Raw genomic sequence first — 18,947 nt, 5'->3', positions numbered from 1 at the left:
TAAATATTCGTATTTATGTTTATATAAAGATTCGGATTATTCATAAAAAAAATCATAATATTCAGCGAAAGCATTACATTTCCAAAAACTTCCTAAACTTTCCGAATTTTCATTAGAGAATTTTCCAGAGAAAATCCCAAAGGCTCCTCTTCCCCTTTGTATGTTCACACCCAACACCCAAACTCCCATCCTAAATGGAAAAGCAAAAGTGTGGCACTCAATTTAAATTAAATTACGAAAGTTCCTATCAGCCCTAATAAGAATTTAAATACAATATATATTAGTTTGGATACGTTTGAACCCTCCGTCTAAAGCGCCCTCAAGCACATCCACCCCCATCCTCTTTAAAGTAAAGTTTAAAAGGTGAAAATTTGATCCTTGTCATGCCCCATTTTCACCACTATCGTGGCAAATTAAGCCAACAGTGCTAATTCATGACCAATGAAACATTTGTTCTGGAAAAGCCTTCGTGTGGTGACAAAATTGCCTGGGCTTTTGACATTAAGAATTTAGCACATTTTGTACAAAATGGCAAATAGGAGCTTTCGTGTGTGTGTGTGTGTATGCGGATGGCGAACCACGAGCAACATGGGGTAGATCCGTGTGGGATTAAGTGGGAGCCCTACAACGAAGGATGGGCGACGTTGTGTGTTGAAACATATTCCATGTTAAACATATTCACATTTGCCGCCTTGTGCTGTCCTTTAGTCCTTAGAGTCTCCCCCACCCACCCGTTAAACGGAGTGTTGGGGGTTGCGAGAGAGTTCTCTGACACCACATGTGTGTGTGTGTGTGTGCTATGTACAGTACAAAAAGCTCTGTGAACTCAAATATAAAAGCTGTGAAGGATTTTTTTTCCAACCAACCCACTCCTCGAATTATTTTTCTAATTCATATTATGAGCACAAAACATGAAAGTCTCTCTTTTATGCTAAAAACCCATTGAAGGGGGAGAGAGAGAAACTTTCTTCACCATGTAATCATTTGTATTTGTATAAAATAACATTTTAGATCTTCCTGCGAAAATTGTTGCTCGTTCGCAGTGGTTGTTGCGGTGGGAAGCTCTGTGTTATGTATGTACATAACGAGATATTCTCGGACAAGGGGTGTGCGATTAACTAAATGTGTTGGTCTAATCTTAGATACTTCAGTGTGGTGGTAATTGACGAAATTAGTGTCGGTATTTTGGTCACATTTTTCTACACAACAAGGAGCAAAAGAAGCGACAAAATCCCCACCATACAATTATGTCGCACAACATAGAGCTATTAGAGAGTATTCTCCTATATTTTGTTTTTCCATTCACAGCTTTTCACAGAATTTTGAGAACCTTGAGGTGTTTATTTGGATGAAGAATATTTGGATTATTTCTATTTTGTAGGGATTTTGCGTAAATATTCGAAATTATTTGAGAAAATTCACAATTATTCGGAATATTTGGAGACGAAAAGGAATTTTAATGAACGAAAAGAATTTAAATTAACGAAAAAGAAACTTAACGAAACACAATGAAAATGAACGAATCTTGTTTTAATGCGCGAAATGGAATGAAAATGACCGGAACACAATTTGGAAAAAAAACGGAGTACAAATTAAAAAAAAAGGAAACTCAATTTAGAAGAACTAAACAGCTGTCGAATTGACGAAACTGAATTTGGAATAACGAAACATAATTTGAATGAACGAAACAATTTGGAAGAACGAAATTTAATGAAGAACGAAACCTAATTTAGGAGAACGAAACTGAATTTAAAAGAACTGAACACAATTTGGAAGAAGAACGAAACGGTTTTCGAATGAACGAAACTGAATTTAGAAGAACGAAACTGAATTTAAAAGATCTGAACACAGTTTGGAAGAACGAAACATAATTAAGAAGAACGAAACTGAATTTTAAAAAAACTGAACACAATTTGGATGAACGAAGCTTAATTTAAGAGAACGAAACTGAATTTGAAAGAACTGAACACATTTTGGAAGAAGAACGAAACTTAATTTAGAAGAACGAAACTGAATTTAAAAGAACTGAACACAATTTGGAAGAAGAACGAAACATAATTTAAAAGAACGAAACTGAATTTAGAAGAACGAAACTCAATTTTAATCAACGAAACACAATTTATAAGAATAAAAAACTCTTCAAAATGTTTTTACACAAATTTTGAGCCCTACAGCTTAACTCTTTGACCACATTTTTTTTTAATTCTTTGGGTATTCCACTTACCCCATAAGAATGAATGTGAGTTTTTTCCACCTGGCATACGAAGGGTTAACATTTTTCCTCATCCTCTTAGCGAGAACATCTAAATTAGTTTATTTTAAGCAGGTATTGATTTTTATACACATAATACTAATATTATATAAAGACATAACAGTCAAATGCAATGCAACCAGCAGAACATTTCTCATTAAATATCACTTTAATATCTCAAGCACAAATTGACAGCAAATAAAAGAAATGTGTACGATGTGTCGAGACAATTTCACAAGAAGAACAAAAAAGCATTAGGAATGGAAAATGAATGCAAAATATTCTTTGATGCTTCTTACCTTCTCCAAGTAAAACAAACTCCTTCTGCCCAATATATTTTTCACATAGTTCTCTATAAACAATCTCTGTGTGATAAAAAAAAATGCAAGAAAAACAATATGCCCCAGCAAAATAAGATGATGAAGAGTGAAGAAAATTGTTTGTATTAGGATACACGAACCAGGCATGAATTTAAACCAGCCACCTACTCCAGTCCAACTTTCTGCGATCATTGTGGCTCACTCTTGTATGGGCTGTACCATCAAGGATTGAAATGTACAGGTAATGTTCCCACCAAATCAATCTTTTTCTTTTAAATCAAATTTAACGTAAATCTATTAATTTGTTAATTAATTAATTAATTAATTAAAAGAATAACAAGAGAAGAAAAGTTTTCTTAAATCCTTAAAAAAGAATTATAACACCAAAACATTTTCTTTTTAAATAAATCCACTTTTATACCCAAAAATATTAATTAAAATATAAACTAAAACTCTTTTCAATCCAAATATATAGATATATACCTATATATAAATCTGTATACCGCTTTTAATTTATTTATTATATAGATGTGGCTATAATCTGTGTCTATCTTATGCGTCCAAAAGTTTTCCTCTTCAGTATTCTAATCAAAATTTCTTTGTTATTAATCTTGTGATCTAATCTATGAACAATTTTCTTCTCATTATGCCTTGAAATTATAATGATTTTTCGTTAATTACCATCTCTCTACACATACACACACATATACATAATATTATATATAGATATTACAATATGACTAATTCTATATATAAAAGACAATGTAAAGCTAACTAATCATTAACGATGTTGAATGTTTAATTTTCTTACAAGTATGCAGAGTGTCAGCCCCTAATCGAATGAATGGTTAATTAATTCAACACTCCCACTCACTTTCCATCTATTATGCCTCTTGTATAGGCCTCTTCTCGCATCAATACCATGAGTGACGTGTAAATTGTAGAATGAAATGGCATTTTCCCTTCCAACGCGTCGTCCCGAAAGTGTCTTCATTTAATTAACATTTTGAAAGACGCGCGAACTATTGGCACCGTCTTGCTAAATTTTAACCATTTCAACACGTAACCTACAAGTGGGTAAGACCCCGAAGCGTTGAGCTCTGAAAGCTCTTCCAGAAAGCTTTTTTTTATGCGGAAAGAGTGTCATCCAATTTGGAGTCCTTAACTGAAAAGTAATGTAATTTGCAGTAACTTCATACAGTCTAGAAGAGAAGAAAATTGAATTTAAGGCTCAATTTAACTGCAAATGCTCATTCTGCATTTGAGGTTATGTTTGTTACGTTGAAGTAAATTTTTGTAGTTAATCAAGAATATGTTTTGTTGCCTAAATGAGAAAGGAAATAAGTAAGATAAGAAGATTACGTGAAGTTTTACGTTGATCTTCTCTTACTTTTAATTGATATAAGCTCAATTTTATGTAGAATTCGCCTTTTGAGGTTATGTTTTATTACGTTAAAGATAAGTAATTCTTTAGAAAATTTTACTTTTTGTTAATTTATCGCGTAAGTTTAGATTGTAAACAAATCATTATATCAAAAAGAACAAAATAAAGAAAAGTGTCCGTTTGATTTTTTGAACTGAACTTATTTTGAGGTTATGTTCTTTACGTTAAGACATTTACTTATAAGACAACTAACTTTACGTCCATTTATCTCCCTTAAATGTAGTTTGTAAATTTAAAAGAAAAAAAAACTGACGTAGGTAATGCTAAAGAAACTTATTTAAGTAATAATATGACCTAAGCGTAAGTGAAATAAATTACGCTTTTACGTACAAAAACTTTAGGAAAAACAAAGAAGGGAAAGTTACCCCACTTTACGCTTATTACGCAATTTTTCTGTTTAGCCGTCCTCTTATAAACTTTTCTTTGTATTTTTGTTCGTATCGTACATCAAGGATAGAATATTCTATTCTAAAGATTTTCTAATTTATTACAATCGTTGTAAATTAAATTCTTCTTACGCCAAATTTGTTGACGTAATAAAACAAGTAAGTAAAGTTACGTAAAACCTCCAATTCTTAGGGAATTTTTACTCCTTTTAAATTCCCTTTTAAATCACATTTTGCTCCATCGCCGGAGACGGTATTGCTGTGAGTGAAAATTTAATTAAATCATTTATAGTTGTGTCACACAGACAAAGTCACTCATCCGATTAAAGCTGACACTCTTAATTCTTTTAATTAAGTTCTGCACTTACTCTTTTCTCACTTTCTCTGGTTTGATAAAAAAAAACCAAAACACTAAACCACATTGCGGGAGTGAGAAAATCTACTCTTTGGTTGTGCTTCTGTGTCCCTTTTTCCTTTTAATTTTCTTGTTAAGAATTTAATTTTCTCATTTTCTCTATAGTATTTCAATGTGTGGAAGCTGTGTTATTTATTAAATATTGATTAATTTCGACGTGAAGCAAAAACAGGAGCTTTCCCTGCTTTTCATATTTATAGTTTTTCTTCCCCTTTTTGGGAGTGTGTTGTGAGAAAATTTAATTTGCAGCATTATGCTAATGAAAATTATTGATCTTCTCTATATATAGTGTTTTTTGCAACATTTTGTATTTTAGGAGCTTTAAGTGTGAAGAACAATAAGCTTCATTGTACAAGCAATAGATGGAGTTTTTAATTGTGTTAAAACATTGAAAAAGTAGTTTAGTATTAATTCTTCTTTAGCGTAGATACTCATCATCATAGAAAATCGACAGAATTTAACAAAAAATTCATTCAAACAGATTGTTTCGGAGAAAGATTTAAATTTTATTGCAAAAATCTTATATTATTTTGTTTAAAATAAACAATGAAAGTTAGTTTTTTAAAATAATTCTTTCTCCTGAATAATTTGTTTAAATTATATTGTCTTCAATATATTGTTTATTATGTATTTAATAAAATCTACTAAAATGTATTAATGAAAGCTTTAATTTATTGTTAAAAAAATGTTTAATAATCGGCCAGAATATACACAATGTCCTAAAAAATAAAAAGCAACGAAAAAAATTAAATTAAAAAAAATGATAAAGAAAAAGTTTTGCGAAAAGTTTCTCAATAGAATCATGCAAATTATTGAAGAATTTTAATCGAGGACTGAAATATTGAATAAAAAGCAACAAACTGATGTAATTCATGGAAGTCTCACGAACCATTGATCCATTTTTCTTCAATAAATTTTCATAAAGAAACATTTATGAAATTTTAATGAATACAAAAGGTACATAGGAGCAAGCACACCCTCGCACAATCGTGCACATCTTGAATTTTGTATATTTTCTCACGAATAAGATGAGAGGATATAGCAAAGTTTTACGACAATATACAAAGCTTGTCAGATTTTATTTCAATTAAACTTTTGCACGCTTCTACATAGAATAAAATTCCATTTTGCTTATCCGATTGGAAACTCAATAAATTGATTTTTTATATATATTTTCTCAATTGATAAAGATTTTTATTGAATTTCTTCTCTGAAAGGATTTTTCGTTAGAAAATAATTTAAATTTAAATTTAATTTATTAGATATTCGGCTATGAACTAAAGCAAATTAAAGGATTTACTTTAGTAAAAATGAAGAAAATTCTTTTTAGACATTATTTATTAAAAATTTTATTGGTAGCATATTGTGTGCTAACCAAAATCGAAGATTGGGCTAGAACTTTGTTTCCTCATTAGCTAGAAGTCCGATAGTTTGATATTTTGTGGGAATCTAACTAATCAATGATAGCTCATACTTAAAAATCGATTCAAATTCGAATTCTTTTTGAAAATTTTCAATTCTTGAACGATTTCGATTAAATTAGACCTAAATGAAAGCTTTCTTAAAGTTTTTTAATTGCCTAGTGCAGGGGCGTAGCTGGAGAGGGAGTTTAGGTGTCAAGCAGTTCCGGAAGTTCATTAATTTTCGGTTTTCTTATAGAACTCAAAACGAATTAATTTATAAAGAAAACTGTTATAAAAATTTGAAAGAAAATTTTCAAACGTTATAAAAGGACACTTAAGAGTGAAATTCACTAGTCGGACAGACTTAAGATTTCTTATGAATGACTTTACTTTTCGTAAAATTCCTTAAGACTCTTTAAGAAACACTTAAGATTTCCTAAGAAAAATTTTAAGATTTTTAAGTTTTCTTAAGTGAAGTTTAAGATTTCTTCAGTCAGGCTGAATTAGGCTGTAAAAATCATAAAAATATACGTTTTGCTCGATTTACTTAAGAAACTTGAGGATTTTCTTAAGAAAAGAAAGAATCTTTTGAAATCGTATAAAAACTAATGAGATTCTTAGTTAGGAAAACTTAAAGTATCTTCAGAAAACTTAAGTCTTTTTTAAGGAATCATAAGTTTGTCTGACTAGTGAATTTCAATTTAAATGTTACAAAAAAATGACAATCATTTAAAAGAAACATTCAACGTCAAGTGTTTGAAAAAAAAGCGTTTTCTAATCTATTTTCAAATAAAATAAATAAATAAATAAAATAAAGTGAAAAAAAAACTAAATTAAAAGATCAAAATAATTGGTTTTCTTTGCGCACACAAATACTTACTTAGGGCGTATCGTGGTTAGTTATTCTGGAACTATGTAAAAAAAAACGTTTTATTGCATATTGTACATGATGTCCTTCTTATAAAATCACGTAATGAAAATTTCTTTAAAAAAAATAAATGTCTTTAATTAACTTTTTTTTTAAAACTTCAGTTATTATTTTTATAGATAATTTAAATCATTTATTATTCACAAAATAGTAGATTAACAGAATTACCCAATTTTCCCATTGAGATTAATATCTAAACTCAAACCATTGAAGCTTTTGGCACATATTGATTTATCAATTTTATATGAAAAGACATCAATTTTCTGCTTTTACGAATATTTTGAGAAGCTTTTCGCACTTGAACGCCTCATTAGAACGGAAGTAAGCTTTCAGGCAATGCAAAAAAAGTATATAAAAGGTTTTTCCTTTCGTCGAATCTTTTTTCTTTTTCTTTTTTGTCACTCCTCTACAATATAATCCCCAGAAATGGAATTGTTTTCGCTTTAACAATCCACCATTTTGAGCACCTGAAGAGATATAGAAGTTGGAAAGGAATTTCTTTGGCTTTCACACCCCTCTCCGCCCAACTATGCAATCCGTTTTATGTTTTGTGTAATTTTTTAAATTTATTTCTTTATTTTATTTACAAAAGTGAAAAAAATCTTTCGTTGACTTCAACGAAGGCCAATTTTATTTTTAAAATCTTTATTTTAATTCTTGCTCTTTTTTAACGAGTTTTTATTTATTTTTTGTTTTATTTTCGTTGGATTTTTATATTGTCACATTTATCTACTTTTTGCTGTTTCTCTATCTCTGTTTTTTCTTTAATATTATATCCTGTAGGCTGTTCGAAAACCACATAAATGGCAGGGACATACATTTATCACACCAACTTTTTGCGATCAGTGTGGATCGATGCTGCACGGACTAGCCCATCAGGGTATAAAATGCCAAGGTATCAAAATATAAGTAAAAAAAAACAAAGAATGAAACAAAAACGGACCTACAATCCGTTAAAAACTTAGAAATCCTTATTTATTTCTTTTTAAATTAAAAAAAATCTAAATATTAGCAATGTCTGATGAATGACATTTGCATTTTGAAAATTTTGACGAAATAAAACGGCTGTCGTTAGATTTTTGAATCTATAATACTTTAAGAATTAAATATAGTATTGAAAAATGATAAAATAGAGAAGGTTTTTTGCATTTTTTGCATGATGTTTAAAACATGGTAAAGAAGTTATTCTCATATTTTGTGACGTGAATTGAGTTTTTTTTTTAGTGATGACGTTGCAGCTTAAAAGTTGTGGGATGTCCCGAATGTCTTGAAATTATAATTTGCTCGTCGGTGCACACTCAAAATGCATTTTTATCTCTTTTAATTTCCTCTTTTCTTATCACAATTTGCACACAAAACTCACACAACTTTAGGAATTTCAGTTTAATTTATAACCTCAAAGAAGCTTTACGTTTGAACTTTTACTTTGTTCTTTGTACCCACGTGCATGTCATATTAAATGTTTACTCACACACTGCATTTAACGTGCTTATAAGCTTAATACCCCTTCCCCAGTTAGAAACCCCTTAAAACGTCTCATTCATAATACAAAATTCTAAATATCCTACCATAAATTAGAGCTACTTAAATTAATTAATTCAACTCATTTGCAAAATATTTGTCAACTTGGAATTAAATTGTAAAATGTTCTTTCTATAAAAAAAATTCCTTGAGAATAAATTCATATTAATGGATATTTTTATCTCATAGAAAATATTCCTCATAAATATTCTCCAATTGTGAATAAATTATCATGCTTTCAACTGGAAGAAGAAAAAAATTAATGCATTCCTTGCGTGAATTTTTTATTATCTCTCCCTGAGATATATTTTCATATCAGAAGGTTATTAAAAATTCATACACAATTAATGGTGGACTTATTAGGTAGATAAATGAATGAGCATTTACATGACGGGAAAATATGCAAAATGAATAGAGAAGAAATGGAAAAGCAATGAGGAAAATCACGGATAACAAGAAAATGAAAAAAATAGAGAAACATTTTGCAGAAATCAAACAATAAGGTATTTTCAAAAATACTACGTCAAAAGGCAGCAATGAAACATCAGCGCGCATGTTTCAAACATTTAATAAACATTAACCCTTTAAGGGCTGCGACAAATCTAGCGAGCTGAATGTAATGAAAACAATTTTTGGGGGTTCCTTTGAGCTCAAATAAAACATTTTTAACAAAAAATCAAAAGATCTCAAAATAATCTTTCGCTCAATAAATAAAAATTGACCAGTCAAAAAAAAGCATTTAAAAATCGAAAGTGATGATCAGCGTATGACTCAATTGTGTTGACCTGATGTGCAATGGATTGAGCCGATAGAGCGTTTAAGCTTGCATCAAAAGATTACCGATTCGAATATAATTCCGCTCATACTTTTTTACCTAGTAAACATTTTAATGAAGTCAACAAATGCTCAATGATGATTGAGTCAATAAGCAGCTAGTCAAAGCATGTGATTCAATCACAGTCAATCATAGGATTTGTTAAGAGCTGGATGTGATTGAATTTTTAACAGTTGATTGATCAATTTCAGGTCAAATCTGTTTGATCAATAATTGATCCTATATGCGGAACTACATTTACTCAATATTGACAGTAGTAATATTGAGTCAATTGTAACTCAATCAATATTGAGTTAATAATATCAGTTAATAATAATCAGTTTATTGATTGATTAACTATTGGCAAAATATTGTTCCTAAAAATCAATATTTATCGTTTGGTCAATTTATGTTCAATAATTGGTAATTGAAACATTTTTTGTAAGCTGAAATATTTATCAATTATTGAGGTCAATATTGAGTCAATATACATAGATCCGTATAGATGATCAATAGTTGATCAATTGGATTGAAAAACAATAATAGGTCAATAGGTAGTCAATCAGATTGATAGACAATTATCGCTCAATTTATAATCAATCTGATTGATTGTGAATAATTGATCAAGAGTTAATCAATCGGATTGCAGGTCAATACATAAATAACATAGAAGTACCCAAACGTGAAACATTTTATTTTCCCTAATTGTTAAGAATTTGATAATTTTTCCAATTTAGACATGCATCAAATTCACGCAAAAAAGGCCAAAGAGGCCAAAGAAGACATTTTGACTGAGAAATGTCATCTAAAAGCATCCATAGAATAAAAAATTGTGATAAAAAGAGCGCATGTTTCAATGTTTTTTTTTTCATGTGGACGCGAAAGGGTTAACAATTCATTAAATGCTCAATTTTCACTCAAACTCGTCGCAATCAGTTTCAAAATGCACAGTACCTACTGATTTATAAATATTGATTAACAGTTGAGCAGTTATTGTCCATCAATTAGATTGATCAATGTTTGAGCAGTTTGTCTATCAATCAGACTTATCAATATTGATTATCCTTGCAGAAATAAATTGACTCAATGTTGAGCTCAAAAATTGATCAAATTTTGCCTAATTTCTGTCATTGGAAAATTATTGAAATTAAAATGTTCCTAAACGTGACTTTGAAGGTTCTTCTAAAAAACGTCTGAAGAAAGACACAATCACATCCGAAACGTGAATGTGAATGAAATGAAATGTCAAAGAAATTATCAGATTTCATGTCGATTTTTATAATTAAAATGTTCCATTTGAAAAGCTTATCTTGAGTGCAACACAGCTCTCAAGAGAAGAGACCAAAAAGAAGAGGGAAAAAGAACAATTTATATTATTACATATATATGTATAAGGGTCGTAGGAGTTCTTTTTTTTTTAAATACCACCACCGCATGTAGAGGGCGAATTGTGTACAAAATGAAAATGTTTCAACATTAAATTCACAGCCGCAGGAGGTGTGTGTGCAAAATTTTGCGGAGTTGAAAATAAAATGAAACGAAAAAAAAACAGGTAGTCGTGGGGGTTGTTTTTGCGATATATATTCTCCCCCGAAAATACCTTGGCTGAATTAATTAACTTTTTGACAGAATTGCCGTGTTTTCATGCAATAAAATGTCAATGAGACACTTTTCTCCGTCCTCGGGCCAATGCGGGGGGGACGGTGGTAGAGGGTTGTGCTGGAATTTATTCACCGTGTGAAAATCAACAAGTTTTTCATGCACCCTCCACCACCACCCACAGTCCCGTAAAAAATAATTTCAATGCGGCACCACAATTCAGACGAAGGGGTGTCACTTTCCGATCGAGTACCTCCGTGAGTTCAAAGTTGAAAATTATCCGTGGGGGGTGGTAAAAAGTGGGAGGAGAAATCACGGAAAGTGGAATTGAATGTACACCGTGAAACCACCCCCAACAGCCAAACGGGGGTGTCGGAAATATTGATAAGGAGCATGGGAAATGAGCATAGATGGGGGTTGATGGTGAAAGAAAAAAAAAGTCAACTGTAAAGAAAAAAATTCACCAATCTTGACACGCGATTTTCCATCGTTTTTCTCTGTCAACGAAGAAAATTGAGTTAGTACTTTTCCACCCCCAACCACGCGAGAAGAAAATAATTCCCAACAATTCCGACGCCACGTCGCAGAGAAATTTCACTGCAGCGTCCTTTTGGGGTCTCTTCGTTGCGCAAAATGGGCGGTGTAGTGCGGTAAATGGCATCACCAGTGTTATCTGTAATTTAATTATTATTTACAGAGGCTACCCCCACATAAAATGTCGAGAAAATTCACCCAGAGTCGTGCAATTTTTTAGCTTTTCTCTCTCACGCGTAATTCCGCGAAATTGCAAACGCTCAAAGCTCCTCTCAAGGGGAGAAAGGAGGGGGAGGGGATAAAGTATGAAAGAACAAAAGCAAAGAATGTGACATAATTATGATAAATTATAATATTTCACTATTTATGAAATAAAACTTTCATATCTCTGAAAGATCTTTTCAAAAGATTTTCTCTGTGAGATAAAGTTAGTTGCGAAGTTTTAGTTTCAACTCAACGATGATCAAAGTTTTGCACTAACAATAAAAGAGAAGAGAGTATGATAGCTGCAGGAATGTTGTAAAGAATATTTAATAAGTTTATGGAGCAATATTTTCTTATATATTATTAAGTACATATTAGTAAACAAACAAATACTGTGACTGAATAGTTAATAAAAATTAATAATAAAAAATTCTAGTAGGTACTTTCAAGTATTTCTTATGTTGATTTTAATTATTTTTAATATTAATAGGGTTGCAGGGATTTTAGGAGACTTAAAAGACTAGATTTTACTTAAAAATAAAAAAAAAAGGTTTAATTTTCAAGGTAGAAATTACATGAAAATGTTTTCGAACGTTTAAAGTTAGAACAAATTAAACTTTTGACTTTTCTTTTTTAACTTTTGACATTTCTTTTCTAACGTTAGACGATGATTTAGGGCATTTGACATTTCTTTTATAATATTTGAAATTTCTACTTACGTTTGACGAATCTTGATTTAAGGTTAATTTTCTTTTTCCAATATTTGACGTTTTTTATTTTAGTTAAGACTTCTTTTAAAATGTTTGACGTTCATTTTCTAACGTTGAACGTTTCTAATACATGTCATCTTTTTCTAACTCTTGAGGTTTCTTTTCTAACTTTTGACATTTCATTTCAAACGTTTGGCGTTCCTGTTTTAAAACATTTGACACTGCTTATCCAACGTTTAATAATTGTAATTTTTAATGTTTAACGTATTTTTTTTAATTTGACATTCTTTTAATATTTGACGTTTAATACCTCTTTCTTTACAAAAATAAAAAAAAAATAACAGAAAATTCACCACTAAATCTAAGAAAATGTCTCGGAGAATTCTAAAAATGTTAGCAAAATCGATGATTATCACGAAATATTGAAAATCAAACGCCATCAAACTATTCCAAAATCCAATTTGATTTGAAAAAATTTCATAAACTTCAAAAATCAAATTTTTCGCAAATAAAATGTGTTTTTGGGAGAAATGTTGAGATGGGAAATATTGGGGAAAATATAAATTCAAGGCTTGAGGGTGGAATTTGCAAAATGTCAAATATATATTCTTGAGAGTCAAAGATGTATGTAATGGTGTACCCAGGTACCACCCACATGCTGCTACATATAAACCATTTTCTGCAAACATTTATTAATGATTAATGATACCATCGCTCTTCTTCCACAAAAATTTATTACAAAATTCCAAGTTGAAGCAAATGAGTTGTCCTGTAAAATGAAAGAGAGTGAAAAAAATACATGAAGAAGGTATAATCAATTTGTCCTCGTGAAGCTTGAAAAGGATAAAAAAAATATAATATTTATGTATAATGTTGAAAAAGTTTTATATTGTGTATAATCTGCGTATAATGTTGCACTATTTTGATCATTAATCTTATTTCTTTGTTGCATTTCTTGTTGCTCTGTGTGTACCTATTATGTATTCTTGTAGATTCTTCTTCATGTTAAAATCCTTCTCTATCTACCCTACTTACATATATATTTATTATATATATAAAGCTCTCTCCTATTAGTCCCCCTTATGTACTTCTTCACCCCCTTCTCTGTTGCACCATGCTAAACTATCTCTCCCACTCTCTCTCTATTTTTCCCTTTTCTCAACTGCAAGAAGTCTCGTTGAGAGAGATTCTTCTGACTAATACTGTGTATTATGTATGCCATTACCGGTGCGGCATTGACAATGTTAACCACTCAAAGATATTCTTCCCTGTAATTGCAGCATGTGACATGAATGTTCACAAACGATGCGAGGAGAGTGTTCCAAATCTATGTGGGTGCGATCACACTGAACGTCGAGGGCGTATTCAGCTAGCAATTTCATGTACAGCTAATAAGCTCACTGCTATAGGTAAGCTACATACATTATACATAGGTACATATAAACTACCCTCAAAAAGTTTGAAGCAAATTTCAAGTAGCTATATCTCCGGCTGTGGTTAACCAATTTTCAAAAACTTACCGGTTTTGGAAAGGTACATTTCTCACCTTTCCAAAACCAGTAAATTTTTGAAAATCAATTGACCACAGCCGGAGATATAGCCACTTGAAATTTGCCTTCAAAACTACGCCACTTTCGCTTGCCCGGAAACTTTTTGAGGGTTGTGTACGTCTAATGGAAATTTTCGATATATAAATCAATTTTATTTTCTAAAAAAAAAGGGATCAAATACGAATTTTTAGAAAGCTAATTGGTTAAAAGAATTATTATTTGGTGAACAATGAGTGTTATGCAGAATACATAGAGTAAGCCCCCTCAATGAAACCAAAACAATTTCGTTTTTAAACTAATGTAGAGCATTGTCAATGATTCAAGGAAAGTGTGGTTATTTTCCGGATAAGTGATGGGAAATCTATGAAAATTCCTAATTTAGCTTTTATTCATTTATTTCTAAATATCTTCAATATTATTTTGTGTGCAAAGCAAAGCTACATAAGTTTTTTTTTTATCAAAAATCGACAATAACTCGAAAACGACTTGACCGATTTTTATCAACTCGAGTTCAAATGAAAGCTCTCAATAACCCCTACAACCCTATAGATCAATCGAAGTTGCAAAAGTGACCGTTAGAAGGCCAAAAGTCAAAAACATAATTTTCTATGCGTTTTCGATGAATATCTCGAAAACGACGACATAATTTTTTTCTATTTGTTTTTTAGTTCCTTTAGACGCAAAAGGGTTAAAAATTAAATAATATTTTTTCCCATGTAATTGAGCATTTGCAAGGGAATTGAAAGTGGTGGTATTTTCCTTCGGAATCATTTGCCTGTAGCCCCCCATTGTAAGTGAATTACCTCATCCCCCACAAAGGAGATTGTCTGCAAATAGGGTGAAGAATCAAGGTGGGATGGAACCTATCCCAGGGCGGCATCTTCATTCCACATAATTGACAATGATGATTATGTTTGTGTCATTGGTGCAGAATTGAGGGTGAAAATTCATATATTGAGGTGTGCAAGGGCAGGTGGGGGTGGTTATCTTAAATGAAAATAGGGTGGTAATGGTATGAATTTGCTCTTTCTATTATATCTTACAACACCGAACTGCTTCACACTTGAATGGGATTAAATTGTTGGAGCTTTGGGGGTGGTGAACATGTTCGTAAATTACCTCCCTCCACACTAGTTTCCTCCATCTTCACATCCGGGATACTTTTACACCCCACACTTCACCTTCATCCCCTCCATTTTATGACGATTTATCTGGAAGCTCTTCCTCTTCTCTCATTTGAGAGCTTTTTCGCCATTCTTTCCGCAACTCACCCCCTGTAACTATGTGTGCGACGTGCGATAGAACTGTCTCATTGGATGAATTTTATAGCCCCTTTTATATACACATGATTTGCTACAAATGCATATTTAGCTGTGTTTCTTTCAGACACAGCTTTTGTGTACCGAGCAAAATCGAAAGTCGTCAGATCGGACTCAAACTTGGGATGAGCACGAATTAGGGTCCCCACATTCCAAAAAACGTATGCGCCGAAAATAAGATTTTTTCCGGCCGTCCGTCCGTCCGTCCGGCCGTAGTACAACGCTAAATTGCAAGAGAACGGTAATAGATAGAGACTTGCGGTAAACGGCAAAGTTTAAATATCGACTGGAAGACATCCGATTATGAGGTCAAATCCACCCCCCCACCCCTCCGTCCGCCATTTTGAATAACCTCAAAATTTTGTTTTCGCTATATCTCAGCCCCTGTAATAGCTAAAAATCTGAAATTTTTATATGTTGTAGGGGACATCAAGAGCTTTCCAACGATACCTCATTTTTGAAAATCGGTCAAGCCGTTTAGTCAATATGGCCGCCACAATTTTTTATCGAAAATCGATCATAACTCGAAAACGGCTTGACCGATTTCGATCAACCCAGGCTCATATGAAAGCTCTCAACAAGCCCTACAACTCTCTAGAACATCCGAAGTTTCAAAAGTAACCGCTAGGGGGCCAAAAATCAAAAACAAAATTTTCGATGAGTTTTCGATGAATATCTCGAAAACGCCATTATCGATTTGCTTCATTTTTTGATATGTTATAGCTGACCATATTATCTAGCTCCATGCCAAAAATGAAGAAAATCTATGTCTCCGTTCTCGAGATATAGCCTTCCAAAGTTGACATATCATATCTCGGGTTCTACAAGTCCGATTTTGATCAACTCAATTGCAAATGAAAGGTTTCGTGAAGCCCTACAAATGTCTAGAACATTGCAAGTTCGAGAAATGACCGCGAGAGGCGCTAAAGTCAAAATCAAAATTTTTTGAAAATTTCGAACTCGAATATTTCGAAAATGCCATTATCGATTTACTTCATATTTTAATATATTATAGTTGAGGTTAAGACCTTTCCAACGATAGCTCAAACTCGAAAATCTATGGAGCCGTTCCCGAGATATGGCGTTTTAAAGATTTCTTGCGGGATGACTTTTCAACTTTTCCCGACTTTGCGCGTATTTAAATTAATTCGCGTTCTAGTTTGCTCTCACAAAATTGGTACACTGAAAGAAACACAGCTCTCGTAAGCTTGGTCAGCTTACCCGTACATTTTCATATTGCGTTACCTCCTACCCAGAGAGATAAAAGTAAAGGGGCAACGGGGCTAAAGATGAGGGAGAAAAAAGAAGATTTCCATAGCGCCAGGACGACGGAAACTTGTATAGTTATGTGTTAGAAAGTTTTCCAATTATATACTTTCTCATCAGAACACGATTACGGAATTAGATAGGAATCTCAATTTAAGTTAGTCAAATGATAAATTAAATTTTTATACACATGAATTCATTTAGTTTAAGAAGAATTATGCTCGTTAGTGCAATGTCTGATAGAAAAAAGAAATTTAATTGAATTTTTAGCTGATTAATTCAAAATTATTTAACCTCGTTTAGATATAATGAATCTCCCCTAAATAGGATTAGAAAGTTTACCAACTTACGTCAAGACTTTACCAATTTACGTGAATATCCTCAACGACAGTTAAAAGTTCATTAAAAATTTTCAAATAACAAACCCCTATCAATATGCACAAGAGATCAGCAGAGAATGCAACAGTTTCACAGTGAAATACATTCATTTTATTTCCCTAAAGCTCTTTTTTTTTCTATACATATATCTGCACCAATATCCTATCCTTCTAAAAGCAGAATTTTGGGGGATTAATAAAACATTTTTATGCAACACACACCAGCATATTTTAAAATTTTGTCAAAGGTAAAATTCAGAGAAATATTCATGCAGAAAATTCCTCAGGAGTGAGTAATCATGATGTAGAATACAATACGCATTCCAAATTGTCAATATGATGAATTCTGTACCATATGCAACACGTAGATACCTATATGAATGCGTTTTTTTTTTTGTAAATTTCATGTTGTAATTCAATTAATTAAATATAAATTATTATTATTTACCGCATAAATGCATTTTTTTTCATACAATTAATTGCAAAACTTTTTATAATTTCTCGGAATCAATATTCTGCAACTGACTTAAATTGTTTTAAATAAATTGTTTTTATATTACTTTTCAATAATAAAATAATTTATTAGGTCTAATTGATTATAAAATTTCTTTTATTCCGCTGAAGATCTTTCAAATTATTTTTTTTGCAACGATTTGCATTAAAATTAGAAAACTCAATGTTCAACAAATATTGAGTTTGTGGAACGTTTTTTTTTTTGAATTTTCTTTGGCACTTTTCCACCTAAAATAGAAACTTTGTACTTTGAATAGACTGCAAACTCTTCTGCTCTCGTGTTCCGCAGAAAGCTTCTTGAATTTACTTTATTTGGGGTAGATTCTGATAAAAATCTTTTCTTTTAACACTAAAAAATTGTAAGATTTTGACAGATGGGTGTTCTAAAATCGTTCTATTGTCGTTCTAGAAAAGAACAAAAGTGAATTTGTTCTTTCAGAAAACAGCCTGAAAAAACCTTAAAGAGTCCAGGAAAAGTAATTTTCCTTCAAAACTCGATTAAAGGAAGAAATAAAATGTTAAAATTTTTTCCACAAGTAAGAAAAGAAAAGAAGAAATTTATATCAGAATCTACCCCATTTTCTAAAGTAAATTTAAGCTTTTCTCGCGTTTCTTACAACTGAAAGAATTTATCCTTTAAATTACCGTGAATTTTGCATGAAACTTTAGCACCAGAGATTATCAAAAACACGACAAAAAATTATTAATCGATCTCTTCATTGAAGATTCACATTTAACATTCCAAGAACCAACACAGAAGATATTTTAGCAATAAAATGTGTCACAAAATATTTGAAATATTGAGAGTTTCTGAGAGAAGAAAGGGCCCATTCTGTTTGTCTTTTTTTCCTCCATTCATTCATATTGGTATGTTTAATAGACTCCATACCATTTCTTGTTGGGAGCGAAATGAAAAGAAATTCTCGATCAATTGAATCCCTTCGTCAGGAGACATGTGGGTGGACTTGGCAACAAATTTCGTATTGCCATGAAAATTCTTCAAATACCAATTGGCCATATCCCCATTGGAAACGTGCTGTGAATTTAAAAATTCCTCTTATGTGGACTTTTTTTTTATTTTCTCTTCTTTTGCTTATTTGCTGTGAGGACGAGCTACTAAATTATATATATAAGATGGGGAAAAGTGTCTGAAAATGGTTAAAATGGTTTGAATATGGGTTCATCTGTTGTGCGTGTGGCATAAATTTTGCAGAAATCTAATTGGAATGTAAACCAATAAGTCACTAAATTGCTTTCTGAATATTTTATTTTAATTAAGAACTAAGAATTAAGAAAAGAATTTCATTTTCTTACATTTTTTGTAAAGATTTTGTAATTTTATGAGGCAAATTTTAGGCAAAGTTGAAACAAATTAAAATTTCTAGATAGATCC

General features: G+C 31.5%; 4 protein-coding genes across 9 annotated transcripts in view; 2 read left to right on the top strand and 2 right to left on the bottom strand.

Annotated features, from left to right (window-relative positions):
• LOC129795035 (probable asparagine--tRNA ligase, mitochondrial) overlaps nt 1-18,947 on the bottom strand; it is a 1,173,171-nt gene that overhangs the window by 740,268 nt on the left and 413,956 nt on the right. The window lies entirely within an intron of this gene.
• Nucleotides 1-18,947, top strand: part of LOC129794972 (mucin-2-like) — an 826,140-nt gene that overhangs the window by 605,210 nt on the left and 201,983 nt on the right. The window lies entirely within an intron of this gene.
• LOC129795002 (sodium-dependent nutrient amino acid transporter 1-like) overlaps nt 1-18,947 on the bottom strand; it is an 899,230-nt gene that overhangs the window by 740,268 nt on the left and 140,015 nt on the right. The window lies entirely within an intron of this gene.
• LOC129794998 (protein kinase C, brain isozyme) overlaps nt 1-18,947 on the top strand; it is a 76,239-nt gene that overhangs the window by 41,685 nt on the left and 15,607 nt on the right. For 3 of the 6 annotated variants that reach the window (XM_055835996.1, XM_055835993.1, XM_055835994.1), the window contains 2 exons: nt 2,701-2,812; nt 13,810-13,938. In XM_055835996.1, coding sequence (XP_055691971.1) covers nt 2,701-2,812; nt 13,810-13,938 — 241 coding nt within the window. Of the gene's footprint in view, nt 1-2,700; nt 2,813-7,930; nt 8,043-13,809; nt 13,939-18,947 lie in introns of those variants that run through there. The other 3 variants (XM_055835997.1, XM_055835992.1, XM_055835998.1) reach the window with 3 other exon arrangements.

The sequence above is a fragment of the Lutzomyia longipalpis genome, chromosome 4 (genome assembly GCF_024334085.1).
Source record: "Lutzomyia longipalpis isolate SR_M1_2022 chromosome 4, ASM2433408v1".
Lineage (NCBI taxonomy): Eukaryota > Metazoa > Arthropoda > Insecta > Diptera > Psychodidae > Lutzomyia > Lutzomyia longipalpis.
Note: the sequence above shows the minus strand (reverse complement) of the source record. Positions and strands in the feature narration are given on the sequence as shown.